Source organism: Nelusetta ayraudi, unplaced genomic scaffold, assembly GCF_046127955.1.
Source record: "Nelusetta ayraudi isolate G7.1 ecotype Tasmania unplaced genomic scaffold, CSIRO-AGI_Nayr_v1 ptg000034l, whole genome shotgun sequence".
NCBI lineage: Eukaryota > Metazoa > Chordata > Actinopteri > Tetraodontiformes > Monacanthidae > Nelusetta > Nelusetta ayraudi.
Genome location: NW_027466084.1, coordinates 1,097,892 through 1,115,772, shown reverse-complemented (window position 1 = coordinate 1,115,772; position 17,881 = coordinate 1,097,892). Strand labels below are relative to the sequence as shown.

Sequence of the window (17,881 nt, the reverse complement as noted above, 5' to 3'; positions counted from 1 at the left end):
TAATAATAAAAACTAGATGCAGCTAAGGACTGCGTCCATAGTCTATTCTTTGAGAGATAAAGACAAAGAAAGAAACACCCCCCAACGAAACTATGCTGGCACGTTAGTGTAGCGCGATAGCAATAGCGTGCTCCGGGACGTTAGCGCTATTTCCAACCAGCGGCCCGCCGACACGATGCAGGCTTGTCATGTGGCCCGTTGCAAAAAATAATTGCCCACCCCTGCTTTACCTTATATTCAACTGTTGTGGAACCGATACAAATAAGGTGAAACTTTTGCATGACCAGTACTCTTCCTTTTCTTTGAAACATATAAGGGACCGCACTGAACTCATCTGTGTGCTCTTCTACAGACCACCTCATGATCTGTTGAACCTGTACCTAAAATGCGCAAAACCTCATTGATTGGTTTGACTTTAATTTTTCCACAACAGCATTTCCAGATGTTAATCCAAACTAAAAAAAAAAAAAATGTTTCTAAATATTTGCGATCACCACAGCCAATATCAAAAATCCTATTTACAATAACAGCATTGGTTATGATCGCACTAAAACTTAATATCAAGCTAAAAACCATAGCTTGATAAACGCACAAATAAAAAAGGCCTAATGTTAACGATAAGATCTTTGAATCTTTTGACACAATGTGGCTGTGGTGGAAGGTTCGAATTGGGTAACTTCCTGCCAGACATGATTCCAGCGGCCATTGATAAGTGAGGTATAGGATGACAATCAAAGCAACTTGTCTGCTGTTGTGTTTTCTTTTAATCGTTCCTATTTACCTGGACATGCAATGGGTTTGTCAACGGACACAGGCACACAACGGATACAATAGATTAAAAAAAAAAACCCAAAAAACAAGTCCATTTATCAAGCAGCTCCAAATCAGTCTCCCTCAGTCAATCATTGTCTTGTAGATTGTAGTCGCAGTGTATTAACTGTTAATATGTACAAGTTCATTAACTGTCTCACATCACAGCAAGGGGGTTGCTGGTTAGATTCCCAGACCCCCGGGCATTTCTGTGTGGAGCTCTGTGTGTTCCCGCTGCGTCTGCGTGGGTTCTCTCAGGGTACACTATTCTCTATACTCTGTTTAAAGCTCAATTACGAGCTCTTATGTGAGAAATACAGCACATTCAGAGCGACCTAACAAGCAAAAGCAAATGCAAGATGAATTTCAGTCGTTTCAATTTTGGTCAGAAATGTTCCGCCCTGGATTTATCCCCAGTAATGGTGGCCACAGCCTTGGTTTTAGCAGTAATGAATAAATCAGATTATGTCTGATTAGATTATCTTTTATTGATCCCACCTGGTGAAATTTGCGAGCTGTTGCAGCTCTTTACAGAGAGAATAGAGGATACCATTATTAAGATGCTGTGTGTGGGAGGGGAATCGAGGGGGAGGGGGGGCAAACAGTCATAAGGCCCTAAAATTCCAGCTGAGGAACGACGCTCTGCAACGCTTCCTTTTTTTTCATCAGCGTGCATGACTCCCTGTGACCCGAGACAGTGAGACAGAAAGCAAATTATGACTCAGAGACGAATGCATAATAGCGCTGGAAAACTGCTGTGTGCTCCATCTACTGTACAGCTTCATGCAATAAATGAAACTTGTTTTTTTTTGACACACTCACATTAAAAAAAAAAAAAAGAAGAAGCTTATTTGAGGAGTTATGCATCATCTGACAGAATACTTCTTTATAAATCTTGTTTGAAACTGGTTTGCTTTTCAACACAGCTTATGCGTTCACCCAACACTATTGCTCAGGAAGCTGAAAGTGCACCGATTGGAATTGTGCACAAAAAAAAGAGACCGACAAAGAAACAGTTAAATGCATTAGAGCAGCGGGCGGGTGAAGGACCGCGCCAGTGTTTGGATATTAAATATAAGTCCACTGTACACACGGGCCACCAGCGGGTGGACGTTGACAGGTTGAAAGGACACGGTGTGCGAAGTGAACATGACTGCACGGGCTGAAGACCTCGTCCCGGCGAAATGGCTCGCGGACATGGTGAGCCGCAACCAGGTGGGCCCTCGTCTGCGGATCCTGGACACCTCCTGGTACTTGCCGCAGATGAAGCGGGACGGCAAACGGGAGTTTGCGCGGTCTCACATTCCGGGCGCGTGCTTCTTCGACATCGACGAGTGCGTCGACGCCTCGTCGGAGTTCGACCACACGCTGCCCAGCGCCGAGTTCTTCTCCGAGTACGTGGGGGACCTCGGCATTGGCGACGACACCCATGTGGTCGTGTACGACGCGAGCGACTTCGGCGCGTTCACGTGCACCAGGGTCTGGTGGATGTTCCGCTACTTCGGCCACTCCCGAGTGTCCTTGCTCGACGGCGGGCTCGGCAAATGGCTCCGGGAGGGGCACGCGGTCACGTCGGCGTACGCCAAGCCCGAGGCAGCCCGCTTCACCGCCACCGTACACGACCCGCAGTGGGCGAAGTCATTCGAGGACATGACGTGCAACCTCGCCTCCAGAGAGCTTCAGGTGGTGGACATGAGGACTTATGGCAGGTTTAGCGGCAAGGAACCAGAATCAAGAGAGGGTATGTCCATTTCTTAGATGTCGGTAGCTTTAGGTAACTTTGAGATAGATAGATAGATAGATAGATAGATAGATAGATAGATAGATAGATAGATGGATGGATAGATAGATAGATAGATAGATAGATAGATAGATAGATAGATAGATAGAATATTTTCCACATCTCACAAAGTTGCATCTGGCAAGTCCAGCCACACTTCTCATGAGCCAGCGCCTATGCTCACAATCAATGTAACTATAAATAGCTATAGATACAAAACAGCTGTACTTATTCCTGGGCCCAAAGGCTACTTCCTGTGAATAGCGTCTCGCTATGTGACTAGCATGTATATTAAACACCATAAATTCCATCATTTATGTCCGCTACTCTGGACATTCCTTTCCTTATGGCCCTTGCCATTCCCATTATATGCACGTTTATGGGATCAAGTCTCAGATATTGCTCACCAATCACTTTGGAAGATACACCTGTTGATTTACAGTTTCATGCAAATTTCCAAAAAATAAATTCACTTTAAGCATATAGACGTGGTGAGGAAAACTTGCTGACGTTCAAAGTGAACCAGAATGGGGAAGTGACAAGTAGGGTCTTGTCTCAGAACCTGCTGATCTGCTGGGAGTTATTGGGACGTATTGTTCCCAAAACAGAAGAAATACAGCGAGCACCAGTTGTCAGGGGTAAAAAGTCTTTTAAATGTCAAGGCTGAAAGTAGAGGGACAGAAGAAAAGCCAGACCGGTGTGAAGCAGAAATGAAACAGTAGCTCAAATAATCAGTGTCAGAATCAGGTTTTGTTTTCGCCAAGATTTCACAGAATAAAAACAAGCAATTAGACATGGCAAAAGAAATGACGGCTAGCGTCACTCATGACAACCAACATCACGCCTTGAAGCAGCTGAGCTTCAAGCAACGCTCCTCATTGCCATCGTGTGAAGGGATATTTAACTTCCACGTTTACAATTCCCATTAACACCAACGGATGTTGCTTATCAGGCCTTTATGACCACTGTGGTTGCACAGCCTGCAAATCTGCAGCAACTCTTTTACATTAAAACCTTTGAGCGAAAGCCTGCTTGGACAAACAAGCAGCAGCTATTTAACTCTGCCATTAAGAATTACTGCAGTACTGAAGGCAAAAGGGAGTACATGATAAAGCTGGGAGTGCTTGTGCGCCCACAGAATTTTAAGGTCTCGAAAATAAGTCAATGGACTTTTCAATTTTTGAATGCCGAATACAAATCCATCTTCTTCACAATAGATCATTTGCAGTTTCCGTACTCTTACGACCAAAATATAAGTTTAAGGCTCAAAAACATGGACTTGCTTCATATCAAATAGCACATTGGAAGTGAAGGATTTGTGCTAGATCATTCATGTTGCAAAAGTAATAGAAAACACTTCTCTGAAACGATTGCCCTGCCAGTCCAGTACAAATATAATCAAAGGTTGCTGACTGTGCACAAATATTTGGTAACCTGGAAGATCAGGGGGTGAATGATTTCTGCACTTGTAGTTCATCTTTTGCTCAGCATGTTAACTTCGAATGCGGAGGAGGGCGGGGAGACTGTAGAGCCTTTAAACACTAAGCTAAACTGTGATACAGGCACAATGACTTTGCCCTTGTCTCGCAGGTGTCCAACCAGGTCACATCCCAGGTTCCAAATGCATGCCCTTCTTCAACTTCCTCAACAAGGACGGCATGTTTCTCCGCCCTGAGGAGCTAAAGAAGTTGTTTGAGGAGTCAGGGGTGGACTTGAAGAAGCCTCTCTGTGGATCCTGTGGCTCCGGTGTGACCGCCTGCCACATGGTGCTGGCTGCGCACCTGTGCGGTGCACCGTGGCCATCTGTATACGTTGGGTCCTGGTTCGAATGGTACATGAGGGCTCCGCCGGAGCACCTGGTGTTGTCGGAGGAGCACGCGTCAAAAGCAAACCTCGAGTAGGTTCCCAAGACGTGCCGTAAACCGGCATAGAAACCTGTGAATCATTCAAATTGATTTCTGAAATGAGCTTTGGTTGTAAAATGACTGCAAGCTTTGCCAAAAATAATTTCAACGCTACTTCCAAAGCAAGCTGTTAAAGTGTAGTTGTATGGTATACATAAACGTTCCAACCAAGAACCACAGTGAAATGGAAACAGTATAGTCTGAAGATGAATCTTTTTGACGATATTGGAAAGTATTATTTCTCAGATTTTTATTCAGTTCCACCTCTCAGTGTGCCTTTGGCAATTTTTTGTTGTGATTTTTCAATGAATTAATTCCAAATCGTATAGAAAATGCCAAAGAATCGTTGAAGTTGGGAGAGACATGATGCAAACTTCACAAAGTGTCAAAAGTCCAAGAGTAAAATAAGCTATGTGAGCAATTTTATTTAGTTTGGTACCAAGTACCAAACTACTTTTCAATTACTCTGTATATCTTGTACATATGGCTGAAATTGACAAATAAAAGTGACTTGACTTGAAGTATTTTGACTTTTAAAAAAAGAAGAAAAAGTCTTCGACATTCACTGTGGACTGCAATGGAATTTTCCATCTGGGGGTGCTGCCTGTTGCGTTTGTGCTTACTCTATCTGACGTTGAATAAAGGTGATTTGTCAAGCTCATTGTTTTTAAAGTCTGCGCAAATATTTGTTGGCTTCTGCTCAAGCAGTAGCTTTAAGTTCACCAAATGCCAGTTTTCAGTCTGACGCTTTTATTGTTCGGTGCATAGTGACATCAGGGTGAGGGTGGACTTGAAGTTCGTAGTTATGATGGTGAGATCCACCAACACGGCGATCACTTTGAACTCTGACCTTCGGGGGCGGACTCAGTTTCTCGGAAGAGAGCAGCGGGAGCCCATTTAAGAGAACATTGACCTCTAGCGCTCGAAGCCCGTACTTCCAATCTCAGTGCCTCGTCATGGCTGCTCAAACCCGAGCCCTGGTGTCTGGGCAGTGGCTGGCTGGTGCCATCAGAAAGAATCTGATCGGACCGAGTCTCCGCGTGGTCGACGCGTCCTGGTATCTCACCATCCCTAAGCGGGACGCCGCTGCGGAATTCGCACAAAAGCACATCTCGGGCTCGTTGTTCTTTGACTTGGACGAATGCTGTGACAAGACGTCCCGTCTGGAGCACATGCTGCCCAGTGCCCGTCACTTTTCAGAGTACGTGGGTGACCTGGGTATCGGGAACGACACGCACGTCGTCGTTTACGACACCAGCGACTTCGGCTCGTTCAGCGCCCCGCGAGTGTGGTGGATGTTCCGGCTGTTCGGTCACAACTTGGTCTCGGTGTTGGACGGTGGCTTGAAGAACTGGCTGGCAGACGGCTACCCGGTGACGGCTGATTACTCCAAGCCCGAGAGCAGAGAGTTCAAGGCGACGCTGAACACGTCGTGGGTGAAGTCGTACGAAGACGTGCTGGAGAACGTGAAGAGCGGAGCGATCCAGATCGTGGATGCCCGCTCCTACGGGAGGTACCGGGGGACAGAACCGGAGCCTAAAGAAGGCAAGCATGGGGAAATGCGACATCGCGAGAAAACTTTTTTTTTTTTTTTAAGTCAGCATATTGTGAAAGTGCCTCTCTGCCGCGCCACCCCACCCGTTCCTGACAGGGGCGGTGCTACGTGGTGGCCACCGCTGGCTGGGGAAGGGGGGCGGGGTCATTTGACAGAAGGACTACATACAGTAATATCTTTGTTGTGTGATGTACAGTGTCTTTAGGACAAACAAACATATATTTCTGACTTGATGATTGGCCTGGATTTTGTTCAAGACACATATGGAATGGACATAAATGTAATGTAGCCATAACCCTGTGGCTAATAGGACAGTACGAAACAGCCGACGTAGGTTTGATATTAATATTAACGTTGGTGAAGATGTCCTGTCCTCTAATTCATATGAATGGTGACAGGCTGAACAGTATAAGGTTGCATTGAAAAAAAATATATAAAAAATACAAACCACTATATCAGAATCAGAATCACGTTTATTGAAAAGTACAATAGCTTTTACACTTACAAGGAAGTTGCTTTGGTGTAGTTGGCACTTGAAAAACAACATCATCATTGACTTCCTGAATGGTTTTATCTGCTTCAAATTGACGTGGTTGCGAAGTTAATCTCCATGCTGACTTGCTACTCGTCCACAGGGAAGTGTCTCATGGCTAATGTTGCTCATTGCACTAGTTGCTATCTCCAAATCTTAGCAACCTGCCTAAAAACTGGCAAAATCCAAACTCATACCTGATTACCAAATGGTTTCTATGAGTCTTTTATTGGATACATGACATAGATGATAGATGTCCGTAGTCCTATAAATTAAAGGCTGGATGTGAATCATCTCAATTATTTTCTTTTGTTATTTGTTTCCACTTCATAATGATTTTTCATTTTAAATATAAGGTCCGGTTGCAAGTACATTTGGCATTCGTCACCAGACATAGTGTGTCTTTCTGTAATGATGATGATGAAATGATGTAATTATGACATGTTACAAAAACAATTGGATGTTCATTTTTCACCTCTTACAGGCATACTACCTGGCCATTTCCCTGGTACCATCAACATGCCGTTCTATACTTTCATGGATGCCTCTGGGAAGGAGCTGGACACTGAAGGTCTGTCCAAACTTTTCAAGGAGTCGGGGGTTGACCTAAAGAAGCCACTGTGGTCCACCTGCGCTGTTGGTGTGACAGCTTGCCATATCGCTTTAGCTGCTCACCTGCTTGGGCACCCAGGGGTGTGTGTTTACGACGGCTCCTGGACCGAGTGGTTTCAAAGGGCACCACAGAATCTCATCATCTCAGAGGCAAAGAAAATCTGAATGAGGCATCACGGGGGATGTTTAATACAAACTGCTAACATAGTCTTCTAGCAGAAGTGTTTTTTCTGTTTTGAATAATGAATGTGTAAAATTCTAGATGAAGACTTAAATTTGCCGTACTCGCAAATTTCACTACAGGCTGTGACAAAAAAAGAGTTCCCGCACACATTGCCAACATGCAGAATTTATTGCGACGCTTCAGTGCTAGACAAATTTTTCCTTCTGTGTTTACGCCTATTGCTTTTGGACTTAATTAATTCTGATGTTGAATAGAGCTGATTTGTTAATCTTATGTGAAAACTATTTTTTATTCATTAAGTCTTCACATGTCAATCATTCAATCAGGCCAGCCATGTTGAATTGATGTTGAAAAAGGCAAATATTTGTTTAACTTCTGCTGAAGCAATAACTAAAAAATTTTTACCGGTCATCAGTTTTCAGTAGGACGCTTTTCCGATTGAGTACATGGTGACCTCTTGTGGCCAAAATTGGTACTGTACTAGAGGCACTTTTGAAATTGTGTCGGGAAGATTTTATGTCTGCTCAATTTTAATTAGTCAAGAATCCAGTGATATATAATATAATATAATATAATAGCACATGTATGATATAAACACGCCTCACTCACACTTTTGTCTGCATGTTAAGGGTTAGATTTAAATGTAGGAGATAAAGCACTTAAATGTTGCTGTGTTCGAATATTATTTCACAAAACCCTCCCTAACACATACACACGCACAGGTTGTCAGCCAATAAAAACGGGGGGTGGGGAGTGTGTTCAGCTACTCGTATGACACTACCATGTGTTGGTTTTCAATGACAAACAGTCTCTCTATGCAGCCTGACTCAAAGCAAACTATGACAGTGATAACACTACAGCAGTAGGCTTTCAATAGTGTCATAGTCCATTGATGTACACAGTCGCCAGTGGTACGTCATACTGTGTTTAGCCTAAATGCTTTGCCTTTAACAATAACTGAGCCAACAAATGTAATTAACCGAATGCAATTCCATGATATAAATGACTTTAGTCTACCGTGTGTGTGTGTGTGTGTGTGTGTGTGTGTGTGTGTGTGTGTGTGTGTGTGTGTGTGTGTGTGTGTGTGTGTGTGTGTGTGTTTTGAGTACATTGTGTTGATGTACTCATGATACCTCTGACTTGGCGATGTGTTTTTGCTAAGCAGCATCACTAGCTAATTAATTAAAAAAAAAAAAAATAGAAAACAATTGGACACTTCAACTTTGTGGATTTGCACGTTATAAACGCACACAGCTTGGAAAAGCTATTCTGCGAGGCTTTAAATGGTTCGAAACCATCGTACACGAGCGTGACCTTGGGTTCACTGTCGCTCATTAACGGTTTTGGAGCGGACATGTGGAAATGTGTAACTGTCCCGTTTCTCAGAAGAGAGCAGCGGCACACTCGGGGAACATTCCCCTCTAGCGCTCGGAGCCTGTACTTCCCATCTCAGTGCCTCGTCATGGCGGCTCACACCCGAGCCCTGGTGTCTGGGCAGTGGCTGGCTGACACCCTCAGGAAGAACCTGACCGGACCGAGTCTCCGCGTCCTCGACGCGTCCTGGTATCTCGCCAAAACCAAGCGGGACCCGAGGGCGGAATTCGCGCAAAAGCACATCTCGGGCTCGTCGTTTTTTGACATAGACGAATGCAGTGACAAGGCGTCCTCTTTGGACCACATGCTGCCCAGTGCCCGTCACTTTTCAGAGTACGTGGGTGACCTGGGTATCGGGAACGACACGCACGTCGTCGTTTACGACACCAGCGACTTCGGCTCGTTCAGCGCCCCGCGAGTGTGGTGGATGTTCCGGCTGTTCGGTCACAACTTGGTCTCGGTGTTGGACGGTGGCTTGAAGAACTGGCTGGCAGACGGCTACCCGGTGACGGCTGATTACTCCAAGCCTGAGCGCAGAGAGTTCAAGGCGAGCCTGAACACGTCGTGGGTGAAGTCGTACGAAGACGTGCTGGAGAACGCGAGGAGCGGAGCGGTGCAGATGGTGGATGCCCGCTCGTCCGGGAGGTACCGGGGGATAGAGCCGGAGCCCAGAGACGGTGAGTATGGGGCAATGCAAAAAAAAAATAATAAAAAAAAATCCAAGTGAGTTCGACCCCACGGTTACTGTCCAATCCCACCTTAGCAACAGTAACTATGCAGAGAGGCCGGTTCAGGGGTTTTGCAGAGACGCAAATGTCATTTGTTTTCGGGACCTTGACCGACATCTCGATCCTGATTTGCTACTTGTCTATGGGAAAGTGCCACATGGCTAATGCTGCTTATTGCACCAGTTGGAATACCCCAAAATGTAGCAACCTGCCTAAAACTGGCAATATCCAAACCCAAAGTTCAACCTGCTTACCAATTAGATAATTACCCTATGGTTACTTAACCAACTCGATACATGCAATCCGTTTCAGTGTTGTTGTTTTTGTTTTTCTTGTTGTTGTTGTTGTTGTTGTTGTTTTGTTCCACTTCACTTTGATTTTTCTTTTCATTTTAAATATAAGGTCTTGTACTATTTTATAGTTCCATTTAGAACTCAATGCTTAATTCTGTTAGCAGGAAAAATATCAGCTAGCAGCTTTAAACATTACAGCGAGTCACCAGAAGGAGTGTGTTTCTTTCTGTAATGATACTTTAAAGCTCTTTTTGATCTGTTAAAATAACAATTAGATATTCATTTTTCACTGTCTCACCTCTCGGCCCCCCTCACAGACACATTGCCTGGCCATTTCCCTGGTACCATCAACATGCCGTTCCCTACTTTCATGGATGCCTCCGGGAAGGAGCTGGACACAGAAGTGCTGTCCAAACTGTTCAAGGAGGCGGGGGTGGACCTGGAGAAGCCACTGTGGGCCACCTGTGGTTCTGGCGTGACAGCTTGCCATGTCGTTTTGGCTGCTCACCTGCTTGGGCACCCTGGGGTGTGTGTTTATGATGGCTCCTGGTCTGAGTGGTTTAAAATGGCACCACAGAATCTCATCATCTCAGAGGCAGAGAAAATCTGAATGAGTCATCACGGGGGATGATTAATGCAAACTTCTAACACAGCGTTCTGTCATTTAATATTACTTCAGCAGTGTATGTTTCATCACGCTGTGAGCTGTTACAGAATCCACGGAAGCAAAACAATATGCAACTTGTCTAAATTTGTATAGATAAATTCTCTTATGTATGTTACAATAAATGAGCTGTAGAGCCTCGTTTACTTCTGATATCTTATGTACAGCGTCATACTTCTTTCAATTACTTAGTAAACAGAATTACTATTGCCAAAAGGGAAAAATCCAGATCTCTGCTCAAAAACATAGTTTGTAACCTCAGGAGCAATTGATTAAATTTTTCATGTTTATGCTGATTTTGATACCTGATGAATCAACCTTTCTTTTAAAAAATATTGCAGCTTTTGCTACGACACAACACACTGGGTGAGGTGGAGGGGCGGGGTTTAATTGATGCTGATGCAGACAAAATCAAAACCAGTTTTTGCCACTTCCTGTGCTTGATTTGAGGTGTCTCGAAAGATGCCCGATTTTCAAAGTTTAGAATTTAGGATCTGAGTTGATAACATTTATAATAATAAAAAAAAAACTTGGACAAAAATCCCATTTTAAGGTGGTCTGAGGCTATCCTGCGTAAGACCTTGCATAATCACTCTCGTCTTGTTGTCATCCATCTGGGAAGATTAATCACAACCACTGTTGATGATGTCAGCTGTTGCTACGTACTTATAGAGAAGAGAAAAGAAAGTAGGAACTCACATTGCAGGAAAATGTTTTATTCAAAACCACTCTCACCAACAATGGCTAGGTTAGAGTCAATATTGTAATTTGTTCCCACCCACTGACTCACAGATCAGCCCTAAATAATAATAATAATAATAATAATAATAATAATAATAATAATAATAATAATAATAATAATGATAAAGACTATCACTTGTATGGTCAATCCTGCATGAAAATTTGGCAGCAAAACTAAGCGGACACCAAACAAAACATTGTAGATGTATGAGTGGGTATATATGCCTGATTTGGAACATGTTGATCGAAGTTGAACCAGTTGATTCAGAATCCAGGCAGTTTCATTGCAAGACATTTGTTCTGAACGCAAAACAATTACGTTTTTACCTCAACTAAATTAAATACATGGAAAGACAGCTAACACTCTGTTTTCCAGTCACATTAATTAAAGGAAAATGAAGTGCCAATTGTTTAGAATGTAAAAGTAAACGCTGATACATTAACACATCTTATACCAAGTTAGAAATTACTTAAAACGAATATTAAACATAATATGAATACAAAAGCTGAAGGGGAGGGCGTGAAATGCGAGTGATGCAGGAAAGCTGGTCAGACGGTTGGCTGATTAAATAAAAAAAGAAGAAGAAGAAGAAAAAGAAAAAGAAAAAAAAAAGGCGCAAACTCTGCTTTACCGATGCCAAAGATGGCCGACAACCTCTGACGTAAGCCACCGGGCTGCCCCGACAACTGCCTGAAGGTCCTTACGAAATAAACAATTTGGGGTCCTTCTTTGCTAGCTCTGAAGGTATTGCGAGCCACATTGTTTTGGTCATTCTAGAATTTGTAAAAGATACCCATGTTATATGTTCATATGTGTGTTTGAGGAATGTTTACAACATCGAACTATCGTTCGGTTCAGACATTTACGCCCTAACTATCCCGTTAGTTGTGGTTCTGGCCGTGAAAGGGTGTGTTTTGTCCGTCGCCGTCAACAGTGAACACCGTTAGCGGGAACAGTCAAGCTAACAGAAGTCACTAAACCCACCTTACGCGGATATTTATTTTGAATACACAAATAGGTAAGTTCGGTAGTCACATTAATGTGTTTTTTTTTGCTTTGCGGGTGATTTTGTTTTTTGGCGGTCTGTAAAGTATTCCTATAACCTCCCTTTTCGAGGTCGCATTATTAACGCTGTCGAACCACATACGATATATCGCATTGAACAGACAATACGTGAAATTGGCAAATAATTAGTTTTAGCGACATTGTCCGTTTGTGTCTATCTGATAATCAATATTTCATGTGCGTTATTTTCCACAGGGGGGCGTTGATGAGCAGCAATGTCTGGCATCGCTCTTAGCAGACTGTCCCAGGAGCGTAAAGCCTGGAGAAAAGACCACCCTTTTGTAAGCGCCACTTTGACCATCTAAACTCATTAGCTCCTGCCACTGGTTTTCTACACGTCCATATTTATTTACTGTTTGTATTGCAGGGTTTTGTCGCAGTTCCCACAAAAAATCCCGATGGAACTATGAATTTGATGAACTGGGAGTGTGCCATCCCTGGGAAAAAAGGAGTAAGTCAGTTCTTGACCTGTTGAGGAACTACGTTAAAATAAGTATTGTTTAATTTCCTGATGACGATCCATCCGCATGATGACTTCATGGGATATGAATTTTTATTTTTATTTGACAGCTATGAACAAAGTCAGTTTTACCACGAAACAGCAATACAGTGTCTAAAAACACACTGTAGAATGTCATAAGCTTTACACATAGGTATGCAAATAAAGAAGTTGTTGCGCAGGGGGAAACACTGGTCACGTCTCAAGGAAAGACAAAAGACAGGAATTATATTTTTTATTTGCTATAATTAGATCACACGTCAACACAATGGCTCCACGTCTGTTCCTGTCTTTTGGTCTGTATTACGTTTTGTTGTTTAAGAGACATGTACGGCATAACGATGATGTTTTTATTGATTTAATTTGTAGACTTTATGGGAGGGAGGACTCTACAAACTCAGAATGCTGTTCAAGGATGACTACCCTTCCTCACCACCCAAATGTGAGTAACACTCATGGCGCATGTTTTTTTTTTTTTTTAGGCTAGACAAAATGGAACATGATCATTTGTCAAAGTTCTGTGCAGCTGTTATCATAGAAGTATGGCAGGCCAATCATCTCTTCATTTGTATCTTAATGTACAGATCTATTTATCTTTTATTTTAATTATATATAAACAAAATGTATTTATTCTTTTATTTATATTATTTTTCATGTATTATTATTTATTTACTTTTATCAGTTTATTTTAATCTTCACAAAAAAAAAATGAAAAAATAAAAAAGTAATTTTAATCTTACATGTTTTATCTTAAATTGCCACAACCCAGGCAAGTTTGAGCCACCAATATTCCACCCAAATGTCTACCCATCTGGCACCGTGTGTCTGTCAATCCTGGAGGAGGACAAAGACTGGAGGCCTGCCATCACCATCAAACAGGTTTGGCCACAGATTTATTTATTTTTCTTAATCTTGTGAATCCAGGAGGGGCCAAATGTGCTGTAACTTACCATCAGACAAGACCTTTCGGAAATAAAATAGTCTTTCAATATTTTTTTGCGCGCGATCCTGACAAGCACTTTAAATCATGGTTGTGTTTTGTGAAAAAGCGATCTTCGTGCCCTCTGACAAAGACAACTTTCGCCCTTGTTTTCAGATCCTCCTGGGCATCCAGGAGCTGCTGAACGAGCCAAACATCCAAGACCCAGCACAAGCAGAGGCTTACACAATCTACTGGTGGGTGTTCTCGGTCTGGGCTGCCGTCATGGTTTTTGGTTGTAGACCCTCCGCACGCACGCGCACCGCCGCCACCCCCTCTTTCCTTCTGCTTTGATGTACCACACACCTCAAATATTTCATCACTGATTCAGATTTATCATGAGCAGGTGAGCCGAGTGTGGCGTGAACGGCTGTTCACGAATGTCGACGTTTATCAAAGCAATCGGAAGCGGCGCCGTTTACATTCACATCCTGTTGCGATTAAGCTCAATATTCGGGGTTAAGTTAGCGTTCTGAGATACCGTACGCGCACTCCTGCACGAGTAGCCGCATCGCGAGTGAAAACCTCTCCCTGTCTTCTGCGTGTTTCAGTCAGAACAGGATGGACTATGAGAAGCGGGTCCGGACACAAGCCAAGAAGTTTGCACCCACATAAAGAGGAGCGCCGGCCTCCATCCCACCTGGTCTGCCTCTCGTGACAAGCAAACAGGGGGGGCGGGCAGCTTCAGAAGGACCACTCCAACAAGAATTGAGTTTTAAGTATTATTATCCTGCTTCACAGGCGACATAACAAGCCTGTCCTTTTTCTTTCCCTTTTCCTTTTTTTTTTCCTTCCATTGGTAAACAAGGAAACTTTAATTTTACCTGTCTTTCAGAAATATGGATGCATTCTTGATGCATATAGCTGTCAAACGCAACGTTTGCTATTTGTAACTCTTTGTATAGTCCACACCTTCGATTTTACCATGAGTGCTGCTTCGCTCACTCAAGCTTCCATTAATAATGTTAGTCATGTTAATGTATCATCGACAACGCTGTAGATACGAGGTTCGCACCCGACGCGGCGCTCGCTGTGTGATTGTCAGTGAGTCGTGGCGGAGGAGATTCTGTTTACTCTCGACCTTCCAGTTTTCTCCTAAAGCAGCAAAGATTGTAAAGTCTTCTTGTATCAATAAGGATCAGCGGAGGTAAAGAGGGAAGTGGCCGTTGATTATAGGCTTGCAACCAATTTTTGCGTGGGTCAAGATTGTGCAACTACGACAACGACTCATCTTTGAAATCATCCATTACTGCAGTGAGTTAAAAAAAAAAAAAAAAAAGCGACAAAAAAAAAAAATTGTGAGTGTTCAACTGAGAGTGGAAATGTTTGTCCGTGACGGTGATGAGCCTGATCTGTTTTTCACCGCCAGCGTGTCAGCTGCTGCTGCTCCAAATGAGACAGAATGAGACGGAAGAGAACTGTTATCAGAAAAAAAAACAAAAAAAAAACGACAACATACAAATCTGTAGTAACACACGTGTTCTGGCTTTCCACGGGTTCAAATCGACACCACCACCACCACCACCACCAACCATGAGTCATTTTTATTCCACAATTCTTCCACGGTAATGGCAAACCCGCATTGACTTTTAAAAAGAAACAAACGGAGAAAAAAAAAAGGCTGATCTTTTTAACAAACAAAGCTGATGGATCCTCATCACAATGGCCTCTCAACCAGCACGAAATATGGATAGAGAAATAAAAAAAAAAAGCACTTGAGAGAAAACAAAGACCTGACTGAATACACGAGTGCATGTAAATAATATAAATAATGAAATATTGTGGAAGTTATGTTTTATATTGTTTTAGCCAGTTGACATTTGTGTGTGGTGTTATAACGAAGAACACAATAAATGGCATACAATTGTGAAATAAAGTTGAGTGTCTGTTTTTTTTTTGTTTTTTTTTTTGTTTTTTTCAAGAAACTGGGTAGAAACTACGGGGCAACGTTATTGGATGCACTTGCAAGTCTGCCTAGAGACATTCCGAGTAAGGCGTCCTGAATTTGAAACGAGCCCTGTTTCTCAGGCGATGGGAGGGGCAAGTGTGTGCTTTCACTCAGCGCAACCAAACACCCCCCTTATATGGTCGTTTATTTGTGCAAAACAGACGGCCGGCGTGACGTGCGGTCACCGATCACGTTGACCTGGCTCACGAAATGGCAGAAAAATAAAATCAATTGTATTCGTGCCTGCCTAGACAAGAAACGAAAGCTGATGTAATGTCCCGAGGTTGCTTGCACAACATCCTAAAGAAGAAATGTGACACCTTCATTTGGGTCCGTCCCCAGTGAAGTGTTTATGATCTCAGTTTGACCACAAGTAAAAAAAAAAACGAGAGAAAATAGACACTTTCAAAAACACCATGTAAAAAAAAAAAGAGTTCTGAGTTCTGTTTGCAAGGCGCTAACAGAATTTGTTGCATTATGCATTGGTGAGAATTTTTTTATATATATATATATATATATATATATATATATATATATATATATATATATACATAAAAACAACAACCATCACCACCACCCGCAGTGCATCTTTGCCTTCGGCCCTTCAGTAAGTTTAACATGTTAAACCTATGTACTGTATTTCCACACTGAAAAACAAGAACACACCAAGCAGCCTGTAAAAATGGATCCAAGGAAAAGCACATATGTAACAGAAAATGTCAGTTACATTGTTCATAGTGAGCTGTATGAATGTTGACTGCAGGGGAGCGTTCATATGGACTCACACACACACACACACACACACACACACACACACACACACACACATTCTACATCAAAAAAATAAAAAATAAAAACACTCAAAAAAAAAAAAAACCTGCATGATGCAAACCATATCTGGTGCAGTCGCAGAGACTTCATAGGGGCTTTTTGGGATTTAAATTAGCGACTGAGTGGCTAATTTTGCTACCGAAGACTCAGCAACACAGTGGAGAGGACGCCAACTGGCCCTTGAACGAATCTGGCAACCACCCAGAAGGAAAACCCTTCAAACGGATGTTTGAGATTTCTGCCTTGAAGTCGTCCTTAATCCAGCTGCTTCGATTTCTATAGGAAACGCATACAGTGTATACTGTACATCTATATGGATGTGTTTCCTATTAGCGCGCCCAGTTTACTACCACTTGACAGCTTTCATGATCTCTTCTCGTACATTCAAACCTTCTTTGCTCCGTGTGAGGATGTCGTCCAGCTGCGACGTAGCGCTCGCAGGATCGAGGCTCATCTGTCTGACAGACGCCGACGCGTGGTGTATTTATTTGACTTTGATAGTTAGTTTAGTTTAGTTTGGAGAAGCTCACTCTCTCTCTCTCTCTCTCGCTCTCTCGCTCTCTCTCCCCCCCCCCCCCCCTCCCCCATTTGTTTCGGACAGTGAGATGAATCTCACCAGATCATTTTAGTGCACGGGCCACTTATAGAAAAAATTTGGTAATAATAACGTAAAAAAAAAAAAAAAAGAACAACTTCCAATTGTTTTCTTTGTTTTATTTTGTTCGCGTTTGAGCACTCTGCATCAGCGTTGCCAACTCCCCGGTAAGGAAAGTCGCTATTGGCTGTCCTAAAAGTCGCCAAATGACGTCATCGTCTAATTTGCATAACTGACCATTTGTACTTGATCGCAAACGATGCTGTAGGTGAGCTATAACGTCGTGGGGGAGACAAAAATAGAGACACCCTAAATATGGTTTAAATATTTTTATTTATTATATGAATATATATTTTTTAATTATATTAAATATATTTACTACAATATGCCCAATATTATTTTAATGAACATAGTATTGTTTTATTTAGATGGTTGGCGCAGTGATCAGTCAGGTCAAATTTAGGCTGCATAAAAAAAAAAAAAAGACATCAGACACAAGGCACTGCCAGTCGTTCACTTTTCCTCTCTTTTATGTTCTTATTTTGCGAAATCTGAGTGCCGGTGCACTTGTTTACATGTAGAAAAGGTCGCCGCTCCAAAATTTGCTCAAATCACAGAATGTCAGCCGCAGTCGTGAGGTTTTTCGTCTCTGCCAAGTGGGGTGTTAAAAAAAGAAAAGAGGCAACGGGAGGTTGATCTTGAGAAACCACTGAAAGTTGCATTTGCCACGACCAACTGCTTCCTCTCGCATCGTTGCCTATTCATAAATGGCAGATCTGATATGAT

General features: G+C 42.7%; 4 protein-coding genes and 1 long non-coding RNA gene across 6 annotated transcripts; 4 read left to right on the top strand and 1 right to left on the bottom strand.

Moving 5' to 3' along the window:
• Window positions 1–1,472: 1,472 nt before the first annotated feature.
• On the top strand, window positions 1,473–5,155 carry LOC142892292 (3-mercaptopyruvate sulfurtransferase-like). Its single transcript, XM_076032329.1, has 2 exons — window positions 1,473–2,551; window positions 4,181–5,155. The coding sequence occupies exons 1-2, from the start codon at window positions 1,960–1,962 to the stop codon at window positions 4,489–4,491; spliced, it is 903 nt and encodes a 300-aa protein (XP_075888444.1). The 5' UTR covers window positions 1,473–1,959; the 3' UTR covers window positions 4,492–5,155.
• On the bottom strand, window positions 4,728–5,267 carry LOC142892297 (uncharacterized). Its single transcript, XR_012927404.1, has 2 exons — window positions 5,026–5,267; window positions 4,728–4,947 (listed from the first exon to the last, which is right to left on the bottom strand). It is a non-coding gene; the product is annotated as an uncharacterized LOC142892297 (long non-coding RNA).
• A 132-nt stretch (window positions 5,268–5,399) lies between these two features.
• On the top strand, window positions 5,400–8,394 carry LOC142892293 (3-mercaptopyruvate sulfurtransferase-like). Its single transcript, XM_076032330.1, has 2 exons — window positions 5,400–6,039; window positions 7,066–8,394. The coding sequence occupies exons 1-2, from the start codon at window positions 5,451–5,453 to the stop codon at window positions 7,356–7,358; spliced, it is 882 nt and encodes a 293-aa protein (XP_075888445.1). The 5' UTR covers window positions 5,400–5,450; the 3' UTR covers window positions 7,359–8,394.
• Window positions 8,395–8,568: 174 nt separating this feature from the next.
• Window positions 8,569–10,589, top strand: LOC142892291 (3-mercaptopyruvate sulfurtransferase-like). Its single transcript, XM_076032328.1, has 2 exons — window positions 8,569–9,428; window positions 10,090–10,589. Exons 1-2 carry the CDS (start codon window positions 8,732–8,734, stop codon window positions 10,380–10,382), a joined length of 990 nt encoding a protein of 329 aa, XP_075888443.1. The 5' UTR covers window positions 8,569–8,731; the 3' UTR covers window positions 10,383–10,589.
• Window positions 10,590–11,893: 1,304 nt separating this feature from the next.
• Window positions 11,894–15,597, top strand: LOC142892294 (SUMO-conjugating enzyme UBC9-like). Of its 2 annotated transcripts, none has more exons than XM_076032331.1 (7): window positions 11,894–12,196; window positions 12,439–12,524; window positions 12,611–12,694; window positions 13,112–13,184; window positions 13,512–13,621; window positions 13,839–13,918; window positions 14,273–15,597. In XM_076032331.1, exons 2-7 carry the CDS (start codon window positions 12,459–12,461, stop codon window positions 14,334–14,336), a joined length of 477 nt encoding a protein of 158 aa, XP_075888446.1. In that variant the 5' UTR covers window positions 11,894–12,196; window positions 12,439–12,458; the 3' UTR covers window positions 14,337–15,597. The 2 variants fall into 2 exon arrangements, with proteins under 2 accessions (XP_075888446.1, XP_075888447.1); XM_076032332.1 differs by having other exon boundaries at window positions 11,898–11,922.
• The last annotated feature ends 2,284 nt before the right edge of the window (window positions 15,598–17,881 follow it).

What these genes read in the sequence shown, in the direction of transcription:
- LOC142892294 (XM_076032331.1), top strand. Translation starts at nt 12,459, where the DNA reads ATGTCTGGCATCGCTCTTAGCAGACTGTCCCAGGAGCGTAAAGCCTGG. An exon ending in GGAGAAAAGACCACCCTTTT is followed by an intron (nt 12,525 to 12,610) that starts GTAAGCGCCACT and finishes TTTGTATTGCAG; the next exon opens with GGTTTTGTCGCAGTTCCCAC. An exon ending in CCATCCCTGGGAAAAAAGGA is followed by an intron (nt 12,695 to 13,111) that starts GTAAGTCAGTTC and finishes TTTAATTTGTAG; the next exon opens with ACTTTATGGGAGGGAGGACT.
- LOC142892291 (XM_076032328.1), top strand. Translation starts at nt 8,732, where the DNA reads ATGTGGAAATGTGTAACTGTCCCGTTTCTCAGAAGAGAGCAGCGGCAC. An exon ending in AGAGCCGGAGCCCAGAGACG is followed by an intron (nt 9,429 to 10,089) that starts GTGAGTATGGGG and finishes CCCCCCTCACAG; the next exon opens with ACACATTGCCTGGCCATTTC.
- LOC142892293 (XM_076032330.1), top strand. Translation starts at nt 5,451, where the DNA reads ATGGCTGCTCAAACCCGAGCCCTGGTGTCTGGGCAGTGGCTGGCTGGT. An exon ending in AGAACCGGAGCCTAAAGAAG is followed by an intron (nt 6,040 to 7,065) that starts GCAAGCATGGGG and finishes CACCTCTTACAG; the next exon opens with GCATACTACCTGGCCATTTC.
- LOC142892292 (XM_076032329.1), top strand. Translation starts at nt 1,960, where the DNA reads ATGACTGCACGGGCTGAAGACCTCGTCCCGGCGAAATGGCTCGCGGAC. An exon ending in GGAACCAGAATCAAGAGAGG is followed by an intron (nt 2,552 to 4,180) that starts GTATGTCCATTT and finishes CTTGTCTCGCAG; the next exon opens with GTGTCCAACCAGGTCACATC.